At 36.0% G+C, this 23,825-nt stretch overlaps 1 protein-coding gene across 3 annotated transcripts; it reads right to left on the bottom strand.

The window, feature by feature from the left end:
* Positions 1-1,312: 1,312 nt before the first annotated feature.
* LOC131149896 (seed biotin-containing protein SBP65-like) lies at positions 1,313-21,312 on the bottom strand. 3 transcript variants are annotated; one of them, XM_058100687.1, is made up of 2 exons: positions 20,745-21,312; positions 1,313-1,829 (listed from the first exon to the last, which is right to left on the bottom strand). In XM_058100687.1, exons 1-2 carry the CDS (start codon positions 21,172-21,174, stop codon positions 1,702-1,704), a joined length of 558 nt encoding a protein of 185 aa, XP_057956670.1. In that variant the 5' UTR covers positions 21,175-21,312; the 3' UTR covers positions 1,313-1,701. The 3 variants fall into 3 exon arrangements, with proteins under 3 accessions (XP_057956670.1, XP_057956672.1, XP_057956671.1); XM_058100689.1 differs by having other exon boundaries at positions 1,313-1,856; positions 20,745-21,276; XM_058100688.1 differs by lacking the exon at positions 1,313-1,829 and adding an exon at positions 18,006-18,320 and having other exon boundaries at positions 20,745-21,274.
* Between the last annotated feature and the right edge of the window lie 2,513 nt (positions 21,313-23,825).

The raw sequence follows: 23,825 nt of genomic DNA, 5'->3' as shown, positions 1-23,825 counted from the left end.
AGTTTTGGGAATATTTAAAAAAAAATTTGGCAGCATTCCCTTTGAAAATGAAGCATTTCCCAAAAAGAATATCTGTATTTCAATGACCTGACTGAGTTCAACATATAATATACCATAATTTACATCACTCATCACAAACAATCTAGTATGAATCAATAAGCATTACTTTCAGAATCCAAAAAGATAATATAATCATGCAACACTTAATGAAGATAATCTCACAAAGTACGAAGTATAGAAATGATTGATGTGAGAGAATGTTTAAGTTTTCAGAGTCGTATTTTTCTAAGTTAAGTGACTCTCCCTTAGTTTATACATTCTATCTAATTTTGAAATTTTAAGCTTCATGACTAATAGGATAAAAATTTGAAGAGAAGTCACGAATATTTTGAAGCTTATAAAGCAGCGACAAGAGATCAAAATTTTCATTTAAGATCATGTCTTGCAAAACAAACTTTAAGAGGAATCCCCATTTGGAAATAATTAACAAGCATTGGGAATTATGTTTGGCAAACAAAATTTTGGGTGAACCTGATGAGATAGAATTTTAAAAACAGAAGCTCCCCCTTTCAATTTGAGAACTAGGCTTGTTTTAAATTGGAGCATATGAAACATACAAGCCACAGAATTTTAGAGTCAGGTTCTACAAGATGTTTATAATGTACCACAACAATCCACAATGAATATAGTCAATAAGAACATAATGTGATGTTCTAGGAATGCAAACACATCTTTGGACTCAAAAGTAACACAATGAAGCAAGTATGTCCATAGAGTTTAATTTTTATAAAACAGAAGATGTGTGCAATTTTAGATGCGTTTTAGAAAAAATTAAGCAACATTTCATCTAATAATATAACATTTTCCCATAGAAACTTGCTTGCAAAATCTAGTTATATCATACAATTTCTTAAAGATTTTGCATCATTTCGATGCCATTTAAGTCCAATGCTTTAAATTGCATAACCAAAAATGAATTCAAAAGCATACCAAAGCTTCAGATATTACTTGTTAATTCGAGCAATGTGTATAAGCATGCAAACAATTGAATTCAAGTCAAGTTTCAATATGCGTATGCATCAACTTTTAGCACATGAATTGATTATTTTGGGAAATAGCTGATGACATTCCGGCAACATACTGTCTGTAAACAGCACATTTTCCATAAAGCTTGTATCAAGTAGATTCAAACAAGCGATATAATATTCAGTTTGAGCATGAAAGAACCTATAATTTGCTACCAGTGAGCAATACACATCAACTGCATCCGCATGCAAGAGGCATCGACAATCAGATAGAATATTCAGAAAGATTTAAAAATGCATGTCAAAATGAGATAGATCAAAATAACCACCACGAAAAGGAAGTAACCATCATATGTATGTAAGTGTGGTGGGTGAAAATGCAGTGTAGAAGCAAAAATAAAAACAGTATCATTATTACAGACCCAACAAGTATATGAGCAAAAAGGAAAATAAGAGAGGCAGCTGATGCTATGTGTCTCCTCTAGATCTCACCATCTGCAGGTCCTTCCTCATCATCACTCACATCCATATGCTCCTCGTCTTCATCATTCTCATTTAGTTACCTTAGGCGTTTATGGAGGATGTAAAAATTTGTCATGACGACCGATTCAAACTTCGTAAATTGAGTGTGAAGCTTAGTGTGCCACGCATGGGATGTGGTAGCAAGCTCCAATATCTAGCTTTGCATCGACGCCTTAAATTCATTAAAGGAAGCAGTGAGACTAGTAATGGCAGCCATGATTTCTGCATTTGAGGGCATGTAAGGCTGATCCTGAGGAGCTTCTGGTGGATCTCCTAATCTCTCTGGAATGGTTGGCAATCACATGTTGCCTGTCAATTCATATCCTATCAACTTCAAGGTCGTTGAGGAGAAAACATTTGAGCCCTTCATCTTTTTAAGCACAACATAAGGGGTGTATTCCCAAGAGGGGGAGGGGTGAATTGGAATTTTAAAAATTTTCCTATGTTATGTTCAAATCAACAAGCAGTATAGGTCAATCTAGAGTCTGTCTAAAAAAATACCAATTACACAACAAGAAATTAACTGAGCAAATAATCAAAGAAAATATAGCAAGTTCAGTTTATTCCAATCATTCACAATATTTCAATCATGCCCACATTTATAATTAATTAAATATAAGCATACATGTGCAAGAAATTAAAGTGTGTAGGAATTTAAGAACAAACACAAGATATGTTATCGAGGTTCAGCCAATCCTGCCTACGTCCTCGTCTCAAGCTAACAAGCAAGAGGATTCCACTATGATTGCTCACTTGTGGGTGGAGCGACACTTAATACAACACCTTACAGGATGGTGCACCTAGTTCTCTTAACCTGGTCTGAACCAGTCTGGGACAATTCACAAGGCTAGTCTCCCTCTTCTGACAACCCATCGGGAATACAACACATAATCAATCATTTTTGTACAAACAAATGCTTCTAACACAAGTTGATGTGTACAATATGAAGCTTAAATAAACTCATACATGGTATGAAATATAAGCTTAAGTGAGTGTGATTTTCTCAAGATACCTGATGCAATCTATGAGTTAGATGTATATAATGCAGCAGTTCAAAAATTCAAACCCTACTAAAAATGATTTTTTCCCAAAAATATTTTTCAAATAAAGTATAAGAGAACCTAGGGTTTTGGCTCAAAAAATTTTTTTGCAAGCATAAACACGTGAGCCTTTGAATCTTGCAATGGATGTACAAGAATCACAAGCAATGAAAATATTTCTCCACCAAAAATATTTAGTAAAGAATAATGTGGGAGGAACTTGAAGAACACTCTCAAAATATGATATGAATATGATTAAGATATGAGAGTTAAAAGATATTTGTTTTGTAAAACAAATGTTCAAAAGAATGCTTAAAATAAATCTCTCTTGAAAGATTCTCAATGTAATAAGTATAGGAGAGTATAAAGGAATTAAAAAATCAAAAATATTTTCATAGGATTTTCAATCTAATCTCATGTTTAAATTTTAGTAATGAGGGGGTATATATAGAGTTGGAAGGATTTTTGACCGTTAGGGATATATTAGGGATTTTAAAAAATGTTTAATTAAGTTTTAACCCTAATTACTGCGGTTAATTTTTGGCAACCCAAGAGTTTTGGGCGCCTGACCCTTGGGTTCAGCCGCCAAATAGACACATGAAGAAAAGTGTATTTTTCACGTTTGGATGCCCAAGGATAGGTTCAAGTGGCTGGACTAGGCGATTTTCCAACCTGCTCAAGGTTTGGTCACCTGATCAAAAGTTCGGTCTGTCAAACTTCAACATTCGACTGCCCTAGGTGAATTTGAACGTGAAATTTGGGCACCCGGGGCAAGTGGAAAAGTTAGTATTATAAGTTCGGTCGACCGAGAACACTCAGTTCATTCCGGTTCGGTTGCCCAAAGTCAGGTCAACAATTTGACTTTCCCTACGTTTGGTCAACTGAGGCGTTTTCAACGCCAATGGTTTGGTCGCCTGAAACCCTAACACTTTAAAGACCTAAGTCATATGTTTTACCCTTGAATGCATAGATGGTAGTGAGGATTATCCTAAGTGCTTATGCAAGGACCTAGGGTCTTTTTAAGGTCGTTTTGAGCTTATAGATCCTACATGCATGATATGCATCAATTACTACAGACTTTGACTTAATAAATATTATAGACCCAAATAAAAGTGAATATAAAATGCAAGTGTTAAACATTTTGGGTCTTCATTTCCCTTCAAGTCTCCATACGACGCCATATGATTTTGCCAATACATGCAAGACTGATCCTGCACACAAACTCGGCAAACATTAAATATCAAGATATTTTTCATAATCAAAACGGGATATGACCTATAAAATCAACAATTGCTCTAATCAGTTGGCTCGTAGATGTGCGCCTGATGATGAATCCACTTCTGTGATGCATTTTTGTCATAGTGGAGAGTGTGGAGGCCACTTTGTTGTAATGAAAACTATTTCAAAAATTTTGCAAAGTGGACTCTACTAGCTTATTATGTTCAAAGATGTTGAGAATTTTTGTAAAACTTGTGAGGCCTCTAAGAAACTTAGGAAAATCACAGTAAAGAATGAAATGCCTATGTCTCCTATTTTGACTCTTGAAATCTTTGACTGTTGGGGAATTGACTTTATAGGACCTTTACCAAACTCTTTTGGAAATTCTTATATTCTAGTTGCTCAGGATCATGCACCAAAATGGGTGGAAGCTATGCCTTGTAGGACAAATGACCACATGGTTGTCATTCGATTTTTTAAGGAGTTATTTGCACATTTTGGCATGCCCAAAGCGATCATTAGTGATGACGGGTTGCACTTTTGTAAGAAACCATTTAAAAAACTAATACAAAAATATGGAGTTACCCATAAGCTCTCTGCTCCATACCACCCTCAAACTAATGGTCAAGCTGAGCTAGTCAAGAGAGAGATCAAGATCATACTTGAGAAAACGATTCGTCCTAATCGAAAAGACTGGTCAAAAAAGTTGGTTGATGCACTCTGGGCCTACCGAACTGCTTTCAAGACAAATTTAGGGATGTCTCCCTACAGGTTAGTTTATGGAAGACATGTCATTTACCTATTGAGATTCACTTGATGATGCCAAAGGTTTGAGAAAGTTGCAAGTATGTGAGCATGAAGAATCCAAGAGGGAAGCCTATGACAATGCTCGCTTAGCGAAGAAACGAATGAGGCTGCTGCATGACAAGAAAATCAAGGATAAACACCTTTTCCAGAATCAGCAAGTTCTTCTCTACGTCTTTAGATTACATATGTTCCTTGGGAAGTTGAAGTCTCGATGGGGTGGCACGTACATCATTAAACACGTTCATCCTCATGACACAATAGACATTGAGGATCCAAAGAATGGTAACGACTTCACAGTCAATGGACAGTGGTTCAAGCCTTTCATGACTCCCTTCGATCCAAATGAAGAGGTCTTGCTTCTGCAAGACCTTAGGGGAGTTTTCTAACCTTTCTCCCCTATTACTTTTCTTTTCCTTTTTGCTTTATTTTTTTCTTTATTTGCATTTTTCTTTCTTTCTTTTTATTTTTTTGCTGCCTTAGTTGGCAGTGATTCTCTCTATTTTTTTCATTAGCTTGTTTCCCTCGTGCATAGTTTTTTTCCTCTATGCTTTCACATTGAGGACAATGTTCCACTTTTGTTTGGTGGGGAGGGTGAGAATTTGCATATGACACTGTGCGCTTCCACTTGTTGAGTTAAAGAAAAAAGAGAAAAAAAAAAAAGATTATTGAAGATGGGTGATTATAACATGATTAAGACTAACTTATACCCTTCACGTACTTGCATATAACCTAAGAGTTACACACTCGAGTTATTTATGTGTAGTTTCTTTTTATATGACTTTGTAACTCTATATAGGTTAACTGGTAGTTTATTCGTGTTAATCTAGGTATATAAACTCTTGTATTTACATGGTATCTCATGAGACTGAATATACACATTCACGTGATTCGTTGCACTTAGGATTCCTTGTGAGCATTGAGAGAACACCCGTGGCGACTATGACACATTATGAGCTATTATTGACCTATTTATCATTCCTTTGAGTGTTAACATCAAATCAGAGTCCATGAAACTCAGTTCTCTTTTCTTCTAGACAATTCTTTGTACACTAGTCTCTGTTTTTGACTTACTAGCCTAAAGGTGACATCTAGTGGGGATATAGAAATCTAAGTCTTGTAGCCTACTCAAGATGCGAAGACCGAGTCACCCCTAGAAATAGACTTAGTTCATAAACTACTGTTCGAACTCAATTCATATGGGTGGTAATGAAGACAATAAAAGAAGTGTAATGATTGTCCTAATTGACCATGAAAAGAAAGAAATTGAAAAATGAGCAGAAGAAAAAAAAAAAAGAAATAGAAATGCACTAGAATGGGGTGAAAGATAAATACCTACTCCACACAACTATAATAAAAAGTCAGGGACACGACATATGTTCTCCACATATGAAGATTCTTCAATCGCCTAATGTCTTTAATGTATTCACGCCTGATTTGTGAATAAGTTGATCTAGGGTGGTCTTGGTTGGATATGGCGAGTAGGTGAGAAGATGCTAGGGTGAAGGACTCGACACCTCACAAATAGGTTGAATCCTTTTTAGGCTAGCTCACTCCATACATTTAGCATTTGTTCCTTGCAATATGTGGGATGTTTGATCATGACACTCCTCCTCACAAATAATGAGTGAACGCATCTTTTTTGAGTGTTTTTTAGGGTATACTAGTTAGGCCGAGTCAAAACGACCATTCTGTAGGTGTCCACTGGTATCTTGGGTGTAACAAGTCATACACATTACATATGCTTTGAGATTTCGCCTATTTATACTTAAATTTATATGACTACATTAACTCTAAATTGTAATTTTAACCTCATGTGAGTATCATCTTCTTAATGGCTATATAATGATAAAACTTGCATGAATGACTTGCTTTGGAGTTGCATGAATTGTGTATGAATGAACTTGTGTGTAATCTGGTTATATTCCTATATGTGAAATGGTATGATTGTGTAGCATATGCATTCATTTAATGTTTGTTGGAATTGTTATCTGTGGGTATTGCGTTGGATTTTATTCACGTTATTTGGAGACTAGCAAAACGTTAGTTGGGGGGTGTGATTACGCGTCAAAAAATGTGTAGTTAGGCGTTTAAATTCATGTATTATAGACTACAATTTTAATTAAATGCCTATTATATCCCATATTTTAAAATTGAGCTTATTTATGATATTTGGGTTGTTATTCGATAATTTACGGATTTTTGGTATTTTGTATTTGTAAGAAAATTTTTGGAAATTAAAAATTGAAATTAAAAATGTGACCGTGAGCCATGCACGTGAGTCGTGTGTGTGTGTGTGTGAATGAGCTCGTGAAGAAGTTGTGTGCATTAAGCCGACCATGTGAGGAGGGAATGCATGCATATGGGCTTGTGAAGGGTTGGTCATGAAAGACTCATCGGCTTCATCAAAGAAGCTATGCGCATGGGCTTGAAAGGAAACCATGTAAACAATAAAAAGAAGCCCATGTTGAACTGGCTCGTCCACGTGTTGTGTGCATGCTCGGCTAGGTTGGGTGTGCACTGGAATAGAAAAGAAAAAAAAAAAAGAGGCTAGGCTTGATTTGACCTAGCCATGCAAGCACTGGAGCAAGCCCGTGCGTTGTAGAGACCCAAGCAGCAACCTTAAAAGCTACACACAACAACTTAAAAGAAAAATAAAAAAGAAAAGAAAAGAGAATTTAAGGTTGTTTTGGGGGGGGGTCGGTTTTGGAGATCGGTGGAGTGCGTCAACCTTTTTCATTGTCTCGTCTCTTTGTCTTTCTCATCTCAGCTCTGTCTCTATCTCCCTCATCCCTCTCGGATCCGAGTGCTACTTCAACTGTTGATGCCTGCTACTTTAACTATAGTGACCCAGAGAATTAAAGTATTTAAATAATGGAAGAAGAAAGGAGAAATGAATTAAAGAAGGTAATTAAACAAAGCCTCGTCGACGAACACAGGAGATTTGTCAACGAGAGCACATGAGAGGTTCGTCGACGGGGATGTGTCTCGTCGATGAGAAGATACTGATAGGGGTTTTAGTGATTTTGAATTTTGTCAATAAGGGGTGAGAGTTCGTCGATGAATTGCCTTCTTGACCTCATTGATGAAGTGACATGGCTTGTCGACAAAGGCTAGTGTATAAATAGCCATAAACTTGATTTTTCAACAGATTTTCACCCAAAATACCCTCCCCCCTCTCTCCTTTCGGTTTCCCCTCCTTCTCTCTAGGATTTCGGGCTGATCTTTTGCCGATTCGACGATTCTAAGCCACCACGACACTCCCCGGAAAGTTCTCTGCATATCTACTAGAGTAGATTGTTGGTGGGGCTAGTTTGAATTCCATCCCAAATTTAGGGTAAGGGTTTTTATTTAGTATTTGACTTTCTTGCAGTTGTAGAAAATGTAGTAGTTGAAGAAATACTGAATTTTTGTTATGAGAGATGTTGATTTTAGGGTGTTAAATGGGGAACCCTGTAGGTGTAGGACTGATATATTTTAGGGACTTTTTAGGAAATCAGGTAAGGGGATAAACTAAACTAATAGTTTTATGAAAATATATGTATAATCTTACAGCATTTGATTTCAGGAATATATACATATATGCATTATGTTCGGGAAATACTGCTGCAAATGAAGATATGTTTTAAATATGTGTAATACCCATTCTATGTGGCATGAGTAGAATTTATTATGAATTACTGTTTTCTAAGAAAATGTTAAATGATATACCGGCATACGGGTCGAGGATGTTCTTACATGTTATGCCGGCGTATAGGTTGAGCCTTTTACATGATATGCCGGCGTACGGGCCGAGCCATTTATATGATATGTCGGCGTATGAGTCGAGCCTCTTATTTGATATATGATACGGCGTATAGGCCGTGATTGATAAAATAAGAAATGCTGATGTAAAAGCCGATGATTTTCATGTTGTATATATGAAATGTGATATGATGATATTGAAATGACAATTAATATTATGGAATAGCAATGTATCACAATTTGAAATATGTTATATGTTATCAGAACCTGGTTGGCTTGATTTAAGCTTACACGAGCACGGTACCATAACTATGTGTTCATGATCATCATGATATTTTGTTATCGCTATCATATGGGGCAGCATTAGGATGGATAGTTGATGTGGTTTATTGAAGTGTTGGTGCCCCTGGTGTACGGACCAGGTCTAGCAGACCCATCGTACTTACAGACATTTACTTTGGCTTGGTAGTGGTCGGCCAACCATTGTTAGGTCCCGTTTTCGGGCCATACAGTCCAGTCATGTGGGGGTAAGACATGACACCAGCCAACTAACCTTCTAGGGTTGTTTTTGTATTATTATCATATGAGACGAATTATGTTTATGGAAATCTAGTATGTTCTGCTATGCTATGATGATATATGTTTTCCTAGATATGATATAGACAATTTTACTAAATATGCTTATGTATGGTTTTATGTATAACACGGAAATACTCATGTTGTCACACACTGGTATTAGTTTATTTCACTTACTGAGAGATGTCTAACCCCAAATTATATGAACATTTCAGGAGCCCCAGATAGGAGAACAGATAAAGTTCAGCAGAGATAATTACAGCTGATCTACCCTATCTGAAGGGTAAGTATTTGCTAGGGTCAGACAGATTTTGGGTGGAGACCCTAGGGTTATTTTGGGTACTTTTGAGATGCGTGTATCTATGTGATGGTTGTAGTAAACTCTTGTATTGTATTGTATGGTACTTTGAGATGTATATGATTTTATGTTTCTCGCTGCTTAGGCTTCCGTGTTGCATTTCTAATGTATCCCTGTTACCCACCGGTTCAAGTTAATTATGATCTATTAGGTTTTATTATCATGGGGAAAAAAAGGTAAAATAAGTAGGTCGTTACATTAACTACTACTACGGCCAGCCTTCTCCCACACTAGAGAACCCGAGCACTCTTGTTTCTCTTCTTCTTTCACCCTCTCTTCCTTTCTTTTATCTCTCTTATATCTCCTCTTATCTATCTATCTATCTCTCTCTCTCTCTCTCTCTCTCTCTCTCGGATTCTTTTAACTATTTTATTTATTTTTCTTCTTTTTTAATGTCACTTTAAATATTCTTGGAACTTTGTCATTTATTATTTTAATGACATTTTGATTATCTTGTTGGAGTTTTTTTTAGTTCATGGTTTAGTTATTTTTATTTAAAACTTTGCTTGAGTTTAATTCTTGTTAAGGTTAGTTTAAAATTTTAGTTTGAATTTATTCATGTTATCAAGTTCAGTTTTTTTATTGTTGGAGTTGAATCCTATTTGAGTTATTTACTGTTAAATCTAGTTTATTTATGTAGTTGAGTTTTATTTATTGGTTGGTTTAGTTTATTTTTATTTACTTGAGATATTGTAAGGTTTATTTATTTCAATATTCTAGTGTGGAGTTGGGTCTTTGTTCTTATGTTAAGGTTGATTTTAATTTAGTTTGTCTTTGTTTAATTAGTGAGTTGATTTGGTAATTTTTACGCGTGTTAAATATTTAGTTAGGATTTACGTTGATTTAAATTCTGTCACAAAAATCTCAAAAATCCACGAAACTGAATCTGAACTGTGTTCAGTAAAATTTTCTTATTTTATTTTATTTTGGAATTACGCAAAATAATTCTTTGGACTAATTATTACACGATTGAACTCTTATACTTGGGATAACTTCCGAACTACTCATTTTTAGAGTGAGTTAGCCATAATTGAAAGGCCAGTGCAATGTCGTTGGATGTATCTTATTGAGAGGTAAATTATTAAGTCCTTCTACAATGTTCACATGTTTTCATGTTTTTTTTTTTTTTTATACAAGTCACTAATACTATGTAAAATGCATAGATTCTTGTCCACTTTGAAGGGGCATAAGTGCAATAAGGCACGACTGGAAGGTTAAATTATTGAGGCATACATTGACAGTGATTGTCTTGCATTTTACTTAATGTATCTACATGATATTGACATAAGGTTCACTCGTGAGGAGCGAAATGTATATGTTCATGCTATTAATGCCAAAGATGAACCGACAAGCTCTATATTTTGAGGAAATGTTCGGTCATTTGATGCAAAAGTTTATGATTTCATTGATATGGATGACCTACGAAAGGCCCATTTCTACGTCCTCAATAATTGTGATGAAACTGTTCCATATATCGAGTACATGATTTGAAACTCCTTACTTTGCATTGTATTTACATATGTACTATTATTGCATATAGTGAACATAAAGCTAAACTTCTGACCCAAAATGAAAGGAATATTAACAAAAGATATAAGAAGGAATTTTTCAATTAGTTTGGGAGCCGTGTAAGTAACAAATTTTATGTGAGTTTGAAGTAATGTGTATTTTCAATATTAATGGTTTGTGAAATCTAAACTCTTTTTTAATTAATAGATGAAAGTCATGTATTATAATAAAAAACCAATGACAAGTAAAGATTTGTACGTGTTGGCATGTGGTCTTGATCAACGAATTAAACGCTACAACGGTTGCATTGTCAACGAGTTACAATTTCATATAAAGTCTCTCGAACTGCATAGAAGAACCCAGAATTGTGGGGTTGCAGTACTAGGCGCAGAAGAAGATAAGGAAATTGACTACTTTGGTGTATTGGATGACATTATAAAGTTTCACTATGGAGCCAACAGACTCATCTACATGTTTAAGTATACCTAGTGGGACATTAGCAATAAAAAAATTGGGATAAATATGGATGCCTACTTTACCAGTGTCAATTTTAGCAAAACATGGTATCAAAATGACCCTTATGTGCTACTGATGCAGGAAAAACAAGTGTTCTACCTTAAGAACACAAAATTGAAGGGTGAATGACATGTGACCGAAAAAATTCATCCCCAAAATTTGTATGCTATTATAGAAGTTGCAGATGCAGAGAAGAGTGTTAGTGAGGATGCTTTCTAGGATGATGAGCCATCCATCAGTGCAGCAACACAATCTACTATCAACGTTGTTGAGGAAGGACCCAATCCTATACCATTGAGTATGATAGGTGCAATGGCAGAACTCATACGAACTGCTGACATTGGAATTGAACTTGATGAAGACATTAACTTCATCAACAATGAGGAGACTAATCGGGTAGATGAAACTTTAGCTGAGTACTATAGTGAAGAGGAAGACATATTAGAAAGTGAGGATGATACTGATATTGAGGACGTATAGGGGGTAAGCATGTTATGTTGTCATATTGTATGTGACATGTGTAAATAATTGAAAATATATTTACTATGCATCCATTTAATATCCAATCTTGTTATATTTTCTTGTGTATTATTTTGCACACATGGCACTAGGAGGTCATCATCGCTGAGTTACATCCAGGCTCTCGACTATATCGTCCCCCAAGGATGATTTGACGTCCTCGAGACCGGTAGAGGACGTCAGTCCTCATGTGGCACCGTCTGAGCCATTGGGACCCCTGCTCGAGGATGTTGATTCATTAGCTGGGCATCACACCCAGGGTGAGTTGCCCACCATGATAAGCAGTGTTTGTAAGGTTACAAGTATTTGATTTAGAATAATATATTTATGGTCATATACATTCATGATAACGGTATTATTCTTAATTAACTCTTCTTGCAGCATCGATGTTGTCTGGGACACAGACGTCGAGGTCAGGTCGTGGTGCAGCAAAGAACACGGTCCTCAAAAAACACCTGGAGAGAAATAGGGGGCATCGGATCCGAATCGATATTCATCTAGGATTCATAGCCCCTCTAAACGATTGGTGCACGAGTTGGACACGGGAGATTGACATTATATGTCGACAATATGCTTCAGTCACCTACTGCAAATGGCTAGATGTGACAGAGGCGTAGCTCTTGGTTCTCTACGAGCGCATCTTGGTAAGTAACTCTAAACCACTTCTTTCACTTTTAATATACTACACAATTAAATGTCTAACATTCTATATGTATTTTATATGCAGGTAAAGTGTGTTATGGACATTTTCAGTGCCGACCATGTCGAAAAGGAAGTGAACACTCAACCAAGTGCTCGGTTCAAGATTTTTTGCACTCAAATGCGCAAGAACTTTAGGGCGATGGGAGATCAGGTAGAGGCTCACCCATTTGATACGATCTCCCTGGATGATTGGGAGGTGGTGTGTTGCCATTTCCGCGACCCAATCTATTAGGTGATGTGTTTGTACTGTTATAACTGCTTTGTCGTATTGATGTCGCTAATTAATGAAGTCCCTTTTTTTTTTCTTTTTCATAATCTATTTGTAAGAAAAACGTTGAGAACCACAACAAACTAGAGACGACACATTGCGGTGGATCGAAGATGTTCGTCAGGCATTGAAAGGTCATTTCTATATTTATATGTCTAATCATTATCAAACAAGTGTTATTTATGTTTATACCAAACCTAATTAATATTAATTATATTTTACACCATAATGTAGCATGATCCCGAGACTGACGACCTAGAGCCGACGCCGGATCTTTATTAGAGAACACATCAGAGGCCGTCGTGGGAGTGGTGCCTGGGTGTGGAGAGGAAACATGTACATCAAATATATTATTTAGTTCATTATTTTATTCAAAACGTCAAATTATTTTTATTTCTTCATTTTTTACATTTTCATGACTAAAAATAGGCGAGGATGGTCGAGCTAAAGAATGCACCTATTTCAGAGGGGAGTGAGCTAGTTTTAGATGATGACATCTGTAGGCAGGTGCTTGGGGAACACACAGGGGGCTGGTTGAATGGTCTTGGCAGTGGATACATCGGCATCTACTTCGACTACGGCATCTCGTGCCAAGCTTGACCAAGTGCGTAGGGAAGCCGAATCTCAAAGGGAGGATATGGTTCTCTGGGTGCGGATGATGGAAATGGAGAACTAGCAACTTAGAGAAGAGGTGTCCACTTGGCAAGCAAAGGTGTCCATTGTCCAAGCGGAGAGGAGATGGAAGTCATGAATTGGCAAGCGCAGATAGAACAAATGTTATGCCAATCTCGTCCAGATGAAGCGGGTGTCTCCTCCTCTCATTAGATCATGTATACTCAGTACATGGTAGGAAAATTTGTGTTGGGAGTTTTGAAATTGAGTTTTTCTAAATTACACAATGTAATTATGCAATTATATTTTCATATTTTATTATATGTATTGTGTATGCAATGAATTGATAGAAGCTTTTTCACCACTTAGAAACAAAGTTAGAATAGAAAAAAACTACTCAGTAAACCTAGTTCATTTTAAGCACTCAAGTGTCCAAATTGGGGGAACAAGTTCCAAATCGAGCGTGGTCAGTTTCGACATGTCCGTCACATTGAACTGGACGTGCCTACACCGACGGCCCCCAAAAACTCCTCCTCGAAAGCTTTTTCCTCACTTAGAAGCAAAGTTAGAATAAAAACAAACAATTTAGTAAACTTAGTTCATTTTAAGCACTCATTCGTCCAAATTGGGCATACGAGGTTGAAGCCAAGCGAGGTTAGTCCATACACGTCCATCACATTGAACTGGACGTGCTGGATCTGACGGTCCCCAAAAACTCCATGCCAATTGAAAATTATAGGCTTAGAGGTGAACTTAGTACACTTACTTGAATTTAACCACCCATGTGTCCAATTTGGGCATTTGAGGTCCAAGCTGAGTTCAGTTAGTCTTGACATGTACGTCGCATCGAACTGGACATGCCAGATCTAACAGTCCCCATAAACTCCATGCCAATTGAGAATTATACACTTAGAGGCGAACTTAGTATACTTAGTTCATTTTTAAGCACTCAAGCATCCAAATCAGGCATACGAGGTCCAAACCGATGTGGTCAGTCTCGACACATCCGTCACATCGAACTGGATGTGCCTACACTGACGGTGCCCAAAAACTTCTCCCCAAAACCTTTTTCCACACTTAGAAGCAAAGTTAGAATAGAAAAAAACTACTTAGTAAACTTAGTTCATTTCAAGCACTTAGGTGTCCAAATTGGGTATACGAGGTCCAAACTAAGCATGGTCAGTCCCGACATGTCCGTCACATCGAACTGGACATGTTGGATCTAACGGTCCCCAAACACTCCATGCCAATTGAAAATTATATGTCTAAAGGCCAACTCAGTACACTTAGTTGAATTTAACCATCCATGTGTCCAATTCGGGCATTCAAGGTCCAAACTGAGTTCGGTCAGTCTCGACACATCCGTCACATCAAACTAGACGTGCCGAATTTGACGGATCCCATAAATTCCATGCCAATTGAAAATTTTATGCTTAAAGGCGAACTTAGTACACTTAGTTCATTTTTAAGCACTCAGGTGTCCAAATCAGGCATACGAGGTCCAAACTGAGCGTGGTTAGTCCTGACCCATCAGCCACATTGAACTGGATGTGCCTACACTTACGGTCCACCCAAACTCCTCCCCGAAAGCTTTTTCCCCACTTAGAAGTAAAGTTAGAATAGAAGCAAACTACTTAGTAAAATTAGTTCATTTTAAGCACTCAGGTGTCCAAATCGGGCATTCGAGGTCCAAAATGAGCGTGGTCAGTCCCGACACATCGATCATATCGAACTAGACGTGCCTACACTAACGGTCCTAAAAAAATCCTCCCTCAAAGCTTCTTCTTCACTTAGAAGTAAAGTTAGAATAGAATAAAACTACTTAGTAAACTTAGTTCATTTTAAGCACTCAGGTGTGCAAATCAAGCATATGAGGTCCAAATCGAGTGTGGTGAGTCTCGACATGTCTGTCACATCGAATTGGACATGCCAGATCTGACGGTTTCCAAAAACTCCATGCCAATTGAAAATTATACGTTTAGAGGTAAACTTAGTACACTTAGTTGAATTTAATCATCTATGTGTCCAATTTGGGCATTCGAGGTCCAAACTAAGTTCGATCAGTTCTGACACGTCCGTTAGATCGAACTGGACATGCTAGATCTGACGATCCCCACAAACTCCTCCTCAAGAGTTTTTTCCACACTTAGAAGTAAAGTTAGAATAGAAACAAACTACTTAGTAAACTTGGTTCATTTTAAGCACTCAGGTGTCCCAATCGGGCATACGAGGTCCAAATCGATCTTGGTCAGTCCCGACACGTCCTTCACATCACACTGGACATTCTGGATTTGATGGTCCCCAAAAACTCCATGGCAATTGAAAAGTATACGCTTAGAGGCAAACTTAGTACACTTAATTGAATTTAACCACCCATGTCTCCAATTTGGGCATTCGAGGTCTAAACAAAATTCAAGTCAGTCTCGACACGTCCGTCACATCGAATTGGACGTGCCTGATCTGATGGTCCCCAAAAACTCCTCCCTGAGAACTTTTTTTCCTAATAAAAAATAAAGTTATAATACAAACAAACTACTTAGTAAACTTAGGTTACAATTTGGTCATATGAGGTCTGAACCGAGTGGACTGACTTTCGATTGATCAAATTTAGTTATTTTACAATTGTATCATTTTTTTTCCACTATGTCTGATTGTTTGATCATTTTGCTATCAAATCATATTTAATTATAGTATATACATATTATTCAAATATTGTATACTAATTTATTGTATAATTATGATTTTGTAGGGTTTGCGACTATTAGATCACTACGACGATGACATGCACTACAGTTGGGTCAATGCACTATAGTTTTAATTTTTACTTCTCTTGTATTCTGGACTTTCTAAACAGAATTACTTTTTATCTTTTAATTTAATTTGTACTTGTATATATGTATTTGAATTTTAAATAATTTTTATTTAAATTTTGAATAATTTATGAATTACAGGTTGTTTGTATTCTAAAATGTAATTACAGGTTTTTATAAGAATTAAAAAAAAATTATTTCAAAGTACTAGTGACGATTTACAAAATAGTTACTAATAATAGCAGGATGAACTTTTAGTGACAGTTTATTAATTATCACTAAAAGTCTAAAACCGTCATTATAGAATCACCATTTTCGGCATTCAAAATCGTCACTAAAGGCACTATATTATTAATGATTTTATAATCGTTACTAATAGTATATTAGTAGTGACAGTTCTAGTAACCGTCACTAAAAGCGTAACATTAGTGACGGTTAATTAAGTGTCACTAATAGTCTCGTATTAGTGACGGTTATTAAATCTGTCACTAATACTTACGTTTTAGTGAGGAATTTGATCCGATCATATGTATGATTTATAGTGACAATTTTTTTCCGTCACTAATACTCCACTATTAGTGACGGTTTGAATATTTTGTCACTAATAAGTATTAGCAGCTGTAGATATGGTGACAAAGTTGGAACCGTCACTAATACTGACAAAACCGTGATTAATACTATTAGTTACAGTTTTTTGATTATTTAAACCGTCACTAATAACTTTTTTTCTTGCAGTCTATAAAAAGGTTTTCTTAACTTTAGGGTTCTTAAGATCAATCTATGGTCATATAAGAGTTTCACTAAAAAATCATATAAGTATGTATGCACAAATGAACCTTAATCACTATTACAACTTAAAAATCAAAGTCTTCAAGTTCTGCTCCCTTGATGTTCATGAAATATGCCATGAAATATGATCTTCTAGATACTTTTCAAGACTTCCATATTACAACATTATTTGTGCTATTAGAAAGGTAAATCTGTTCATTTACTTAGCACACAAATGAGATGTTATGTTTTGTCATAATCAAAATAAGGATCGTACTTAAACAGTTAACAAACATATTGAGTAGGGACTAATTCTTCTTGAATGCAATTCAAATCTACTTCTAAATCTACTAATGTAATAATCTTTATAATGTACTAATTATTGATAACTATTTATATAAAAAATATTTTTAAAGTGCATTTATTATTAGTAGCCATTTTATAAAGATATATTATTTACAAACATTAACTTTTAAAATATTATTTACAAATGCTTCCTGCTTTATTGAAGTTTCATACTTTTCTTCATGTTCGGTTTTTATTCATTGTTTAAAAACATTTTCTCTTCTTAATATTTCTAATTTTGTTTCATTACTTTTTTAGGGTGAAGTTCTCGTATTTGTTTTTTCTCATTCTATTTCATACTATAATCATGAACAATTGTTGCTCTAAGGGTCAAGTTTTATAAAAAAAAAAAAAAATTTAAGTGTTTGTTTTAAACTATATTATTCTAAATACTTTACTTCTTCTTGACGAACTATTTCTTTTAAATATTCCAAATATTCTCTTTTTATTTCTGGTTCGATTTTGTCTATTATTTTTTTCCCCACCAAAACTATTTTGTCTTTTATAATGAAACTTGTTTTGATATTAAGTATATCAGACCTAAGTAAATACATAATTGCCTAAATCACCTTCTTTTTGGATTCAATTGAGAAATTTTTTAGGATTTTATAAATATTGACAAAATATGCGCAATTATGATCAATAGTACGAAAAAATACAGAAATAAAGTAACAAAAACACACGAATTTAACATTATTCGGCAATATGCCTACATCCACATAAGCGAGTGGTGGCTGAATTTTACTATTTTAAAATAGGGTTACATCATATGTATTTATACTAACCCTAACCGTACAGAGGTATTAGGAAAATTTCTTAAATACCTCTGTATCAAACTACGGGATTGCCCCCACACCCCCAATCTATTAATCATCTCAGCTAATAAAATAATAAATTACAAGCTCAAAAGGCAGATGTCGTCGTTCCGCTCGGCTCCACTTCCGACATCTGCTTTCTCTATACACGTGTTCCACTAGTCGCATACTACAATAATAAATTCATCCATCTTTTTCACTTCAAAATTCAATTGTTAATTCCTCATCCAAATTTAACAATAAATTGACTAATTGATCCTTCAATTTTGTTTTTTTCTTTTACTAACATCTCATTCTTGGATTCTTTGCTTGCTTTGTTTTACGTTAAAACTTTTACAATTTCTATTATGACATTTTTTCTGTATTTCTCTTTATGATATTTTTTATTAATTTTTTTGAATTGAAGATCTATTATCTTTTTGTATCCATGTTGAGAACTTAGTTTCCATTTAACTTTAACATGCGCATGGGACTAATCTTTCCTGGTTGATAAAATTATTCAACTCGCCGTATTGTTCCACCATACATTGACCCTGTTGCATCACTAGTTCTTGTTTGGTTGATTCTAGTCTTGCACTAGCCTAAACTACAAAACATGCCACAACTCATTTTCCTTGCACTCTCTCTCAAAATTAAACCTACAACCTCCAACACGAACATTTAATTCCCACATGAATGATCCATGTCTATTACTTTAATATTTTTCTTGAACTCTATTTAAATCTTCTATATTTGCATACTCTTAATTATCATTTCCTTCCAAATGTTCTTTCCATGTTACTTTGATTAGAACCAAGTTGAATATCTGATAATCCTTTTTTGAATAAAATTGATGAATCACACTTATGATTAACCATGGAAATTATTCGTTAATATTTAACCAATCAAGATTTGAGATTAATCCCTGGAGGTTAATCCTGATTTTAAATTCCATCCTAGATGTATAAGTCTCAAGATCACTCACTTGGCCTTCACTGATGACTTGATACTCTTTTTTAAAGGGGATGTTGCATCGGTTAAAGCCCTTATGGACTGTCTGGAGGGATTCTCAAATTGTTCTGGATTGATAGCTAACTGTATGAAATCTAACCTATTTCATGCAAGGTTAAAAGAATACGACCTTGAGTGCTTCAAACAGGCTACAGGCTTCAATGTTGGATCTTTCCCTTCTCAATACCTTGGGATCCCTTTGGTTACATCCAGACTGAACTCAAGTCATTACTCCCCTCTGATAAATAGGATTGCTAATTTGTTCAAGGGTTGGCCTGGCTTCACTTTATCCTATGCAGGGAAACTTGAGTTAATTAAGTCTGTCATTCAGGGTGTCGAATGCTTTTGGTTATCAATTTTCCCAATCCCTAATAAAGTTTTGGAGCATGTTGTTAAATTATGCAGGGCCTTTCTTTGGGCTGGGAGGAAGAAGCCTTTGGTTGGTTGGAAGGAAGTGTGTCTGCCAAAATCAGAAGGTGGATTGGGGGTGATGGATCTAAAAGCCTGGAATCTTTTCTTGCTCACAAAAACCCTTTGGAATATTCACTCTAAAAAAGACTCTCTCTAGTCCAAATGGGTTAATCAAATCGACTTGAAAGGTTCAAGTATTTGGGAGGCCGAGATAAAACATGACGACTCCCCACTATACAAAAAGTTCATTGGAATTAAGAATCAGATTATGTTAAGATGTGTCAACCACCTGGATGTAGTGCTTCAGCTTTTTGAGGAATTAGACCTTTACCACACTAGCTCTTCCATTTGTTATAACTTCTAGAGAGCTAAAGGAACTATGGTACCTTGGTCCAAGGAGGTATGGAAGAGTGGAAGTAACCCTAAACATGCTTTCACTCTTTGGCTGAGAATTAAAAGGAAACTACCTACATGTGATAGACTCATTGGTTTTGAAGGAGACCTGTATTGTACCTTTTGCTACCAGGAATATGAATCAATTGATCATATATTTTTTAATTGCAGATTCTCCTCTTAGGTTTGGAATACAATTAGAAGCTGGCTGGGGCTCAACAGGGCTATGACAACACTAAGAGCTGTAGTGAAATGGCTACGAAAGGAGGTCAGGGGCATTGGGATACATTTGGTAGGCAAGAGAGTTAGCCTGACCTCTACTGTTTATCTCATATGGAATGCCAGGAATAGAAAAAGATTTGAAGGAAAATCCATATAGCCAAAGGAGCTGATAGTGACCATCCAGAAACATATATACACAGTGGTTTATGACAGATTTGGGCTACACACAGTTGGAGGAGTATAATCTCAATTTGGATCTTATTGTATGAGTTTTGGATTGTTATAATTGGCCAAAAGGCCCCTAGATTGCCCATGTTCTCTTGTGTTTTTGTGTGTTGACTTATTGCTAGCAATTTTGATGGGGCTTATAAATTCCCCCAACACCCGGCTATGCCCAGAGTTTCATGTAAATACTCATTTTGATCAATACATTTACCCTTATGATCAAAAAAAAGATTTGAGATTTTTTATTTCTTTTTTACAGACTTGTAATTTTTTACTTTTTATTTTCTAACACCAAAAAAAAAAAGTGAATTTGAAGTACTGCTAGAAATTTTCTTCCGAAACAAAACATTACCTGCGTAGCCAGCAGCAGACTTGGCAGTTTCGACGGCAGCAACTTTCGCCACCGCAGCTTTGTCCCCAACATGATGAGTGGCGGCCTCCGCCTTCGTCGCCACCACCTCCGTAGCCTCCCCCGCCTTCTGCCGAGCATACTCCTTCACTTTCTCTGCCGCGCGCGCGAGGCTCTCTTTTTTCTTGGTGGCGCCGTAGCGTTCTTCGGCTGCCCTGATGGCCTCAATAGATCTCTGCTGCGCCTTCGCTCTGTACTCGGAGATCTCTTCCAGGGAAGGCATTTCTGATTCTCTCCCCCGAAGCGATTTTTCGTCGCCAGAGATCTCAACGTCCCTTACTTTATCGGCGAGAGACTCGAACTGGGTACCTGCGAGCTCCGCTGGACTGTGAACTTCTCTGTCATCGCTCCCATGGGTTTGCTCTGAAGCCATTTTGCCCCTGGAAACAGTTGTGGCTTCGGTTTTTTTTTTTTCGCTCTGAAGGCGTTCGTGTTTTTGCGCGAGAGAGATTGAGAAGACGTAGACAGGAGGTTCAAGGAAGAGGAAGCGGGCGGTGGGAGGTGATGAAGATGAGAGGAGGACCGTTAGGGAGCAGACACGTGGACAAGTATTGGGTGCTTTGCTGAGACGTGTTAGGAGTTGTCGAAGGCGGGGAAGTGACTCGGTTGAATTAAGTCATGTATTCGTCACTAATATTCTAACCCATAGATTCATATTCGTTACAAAAGCCCTGTTTTTAGTGATGAACTAAAAGTCACAATATTACTAAATAGTGACAAATTTAGAAGGGTCACTACTAAGTGTTAGACAATTTAATTTTTATTTTTATTTTAAAAATAAGATGTTTTTGTGAAAATTCTGTAATTAAGTTTTGAAATAAATTAAGTACATAAATTATGAAACTCATTTTGCTTTTAAATATATAATTTTCAATTAGAGAGGAGTTTTAAGGTATTGTTAGCTTCGACATGTTCAGTGCTAGAATTGACTCAACTCAATTTGGACCTTATATGCCTGATTTGGACATTCGAGTACAAAAACGAACTAAATACCTAGACTACGAACTCATTTTGCTTTTTAGTGTCTAATTTTTAAGTCAAGAAGATTTTTTTTGGTACCGTCAATTCTGGCACGTCCACTCCAATGTCACGAATATGTTAGAATTGATCTGAATCAATTTGGACCTTCTATGCCAATTTGGAAACTTGAGTTTCGAAATGAATTAAGTAATTTTAACTATTAAGGTTAATTTAGTTTTACGTGTCTAATTTTCAACTGGAGAGGAGTTATTTATTTATTTTTTATTATTATATATCGTTAACTTTGGCACGTCCACTTCAATGTCATAGACGTGTTGGAACTAACCCCGCTTAATTTGGATCTCGTATGCCCGATTTGGACACTTGAGTTTCAAAATGAACGAAGTACCTAAATTATTAAATTCATTTTACTTTTAAGTGTCTAATTTTCAACTATAGAGGAGTTTCGGTACTGTTAGCTCTGGCATCACCACTTTAATGTCAGGGATGTGTTGAAAATAAACCCACTCAATTTGAAACTTATATACCCAATTTGGACACTTGAGTTCTGAAATGAACTGAGTACCTAAACTATGAAATTCATTTTACTTCTAAGTATCTAATTTTTAATTGAAGATGAGTTTTTGAATACCGTAAGCTTCGACAGATCTATTCAATGTTACGAATATGTTGGAACTGATCCCACTCAATTTGGATATCGTATGTTTGATTTGGACATTTAAGTTCCGAAATCAACTAAGTAACTTTAACTATTAAGGTTAAGTTAGTTCTAAATGCCTAATTTTCAACTGGAGAAGTGTTTTTTCATTACTTTCAGCTCCAGCACATCCAATTCAATGTCACGGATGTGTTGCAATTGACCTCACTCAATGACCTTGTATACCTGATTTGGACACTTGAATTTCGAAATGAACTAAGTACTTAAATAATGAAACTCATTTTGCTTATAAGTGTCTAATTTTCAACTGGAGAGGAGTTTTTTAGTACCGTCAGCTCTGACACATTCACTTCAATGGCACAAACATGTTGGAATTGGCCCAACTAAATTTGGAGCTTAGACACTTAATTAAAAAAATGAAGTAAGTACCTAAACTATGAAACTCACTTTACTTTTAGGTGTATAATTTTCAACTTGAAAAGACTTTTTTGGTATCGTAAGCTCCAGTATGTCCAATCCAATGTCACGGACGTGTTGAAACTGATCCCACTCAATTTAGACCTTATATGCTCGATTTCGACACTTGAGCTTTAAAATCAACTAAGAAATTTTAACTATTAAGATTAAGTTAGTACGTGTCTAATTTTTGACTGGAGAGGAGCTTTTGGGTACTATTAGCTCTAGCACGTCCACTTCAATGTCATAGATGTGTTGGAACTACCCTACTCAATTTGGACATTATATGCTCAATTTGGACACTTGAGTTCTAAAATGAACTAAGTACCAAAACTATGATACTTATATTGTTACTAAGTGTCTAATTTTCAACTAGAGAAGGGTTTTTGGATACCGTTAGTTCCGGCACGTCCATTTCAATGTCATTGACATGTTGGAATTAACCCCACTCAATTTGGACCTCTTATTCCTGATTTGAACGCTTGAGTTTCGAAATGAACTAAGTACCTAAATTATGAGACTCATTTTTCTTTTAAGTGTATAACTTTCAACTCGAGAAGAGTTTTTGGGTACTATCAGCTCAAGAATGTCTACTTCAATGTCATGGATGTGTTAAAACTAGTCTCGCTCAATTTGGACTTCGTGTATATGATTTGAACACTTGAGTTCCGAAATCAACTAAATAGTTTTAATGAATACGGTTAATTTAGTTCTACGTATATAATTTTCAATTGGAGAGGATTTTTTTAGTACCATTAGCTTTGGCACACCCATATTAATGTCATGGAAGTGTTAGAACTGACCCATTCAATTTGGACCTTCTATGCCTGATTTGGACACTTGAGTTCTAAAATGAACAAAGTACCAAAACTACAAAACTCATTTTGTAACACCTTGAACCCTTAAATTCGAGTCTTGTGCATTACACT

This window comes from Malania oleifera, chromosome 2, assembly GCF_029873635.1.
Source record: "Malania oleifera isolate guangnan ecotype guangnan chromosome 2, ASM2987363v1, whole genome shotgun sequence".
Taxonomy (NCBI): domain Eukaryota; kingdom Viridiplantae; phylum Streptophyta; class Magnoliopsida; order Santalales; family Ximeniaceae; genus Malania; species Malania oleifera.
This window is presented reverse-complemented; position numbering and strand designations above follow the sequence as displayed.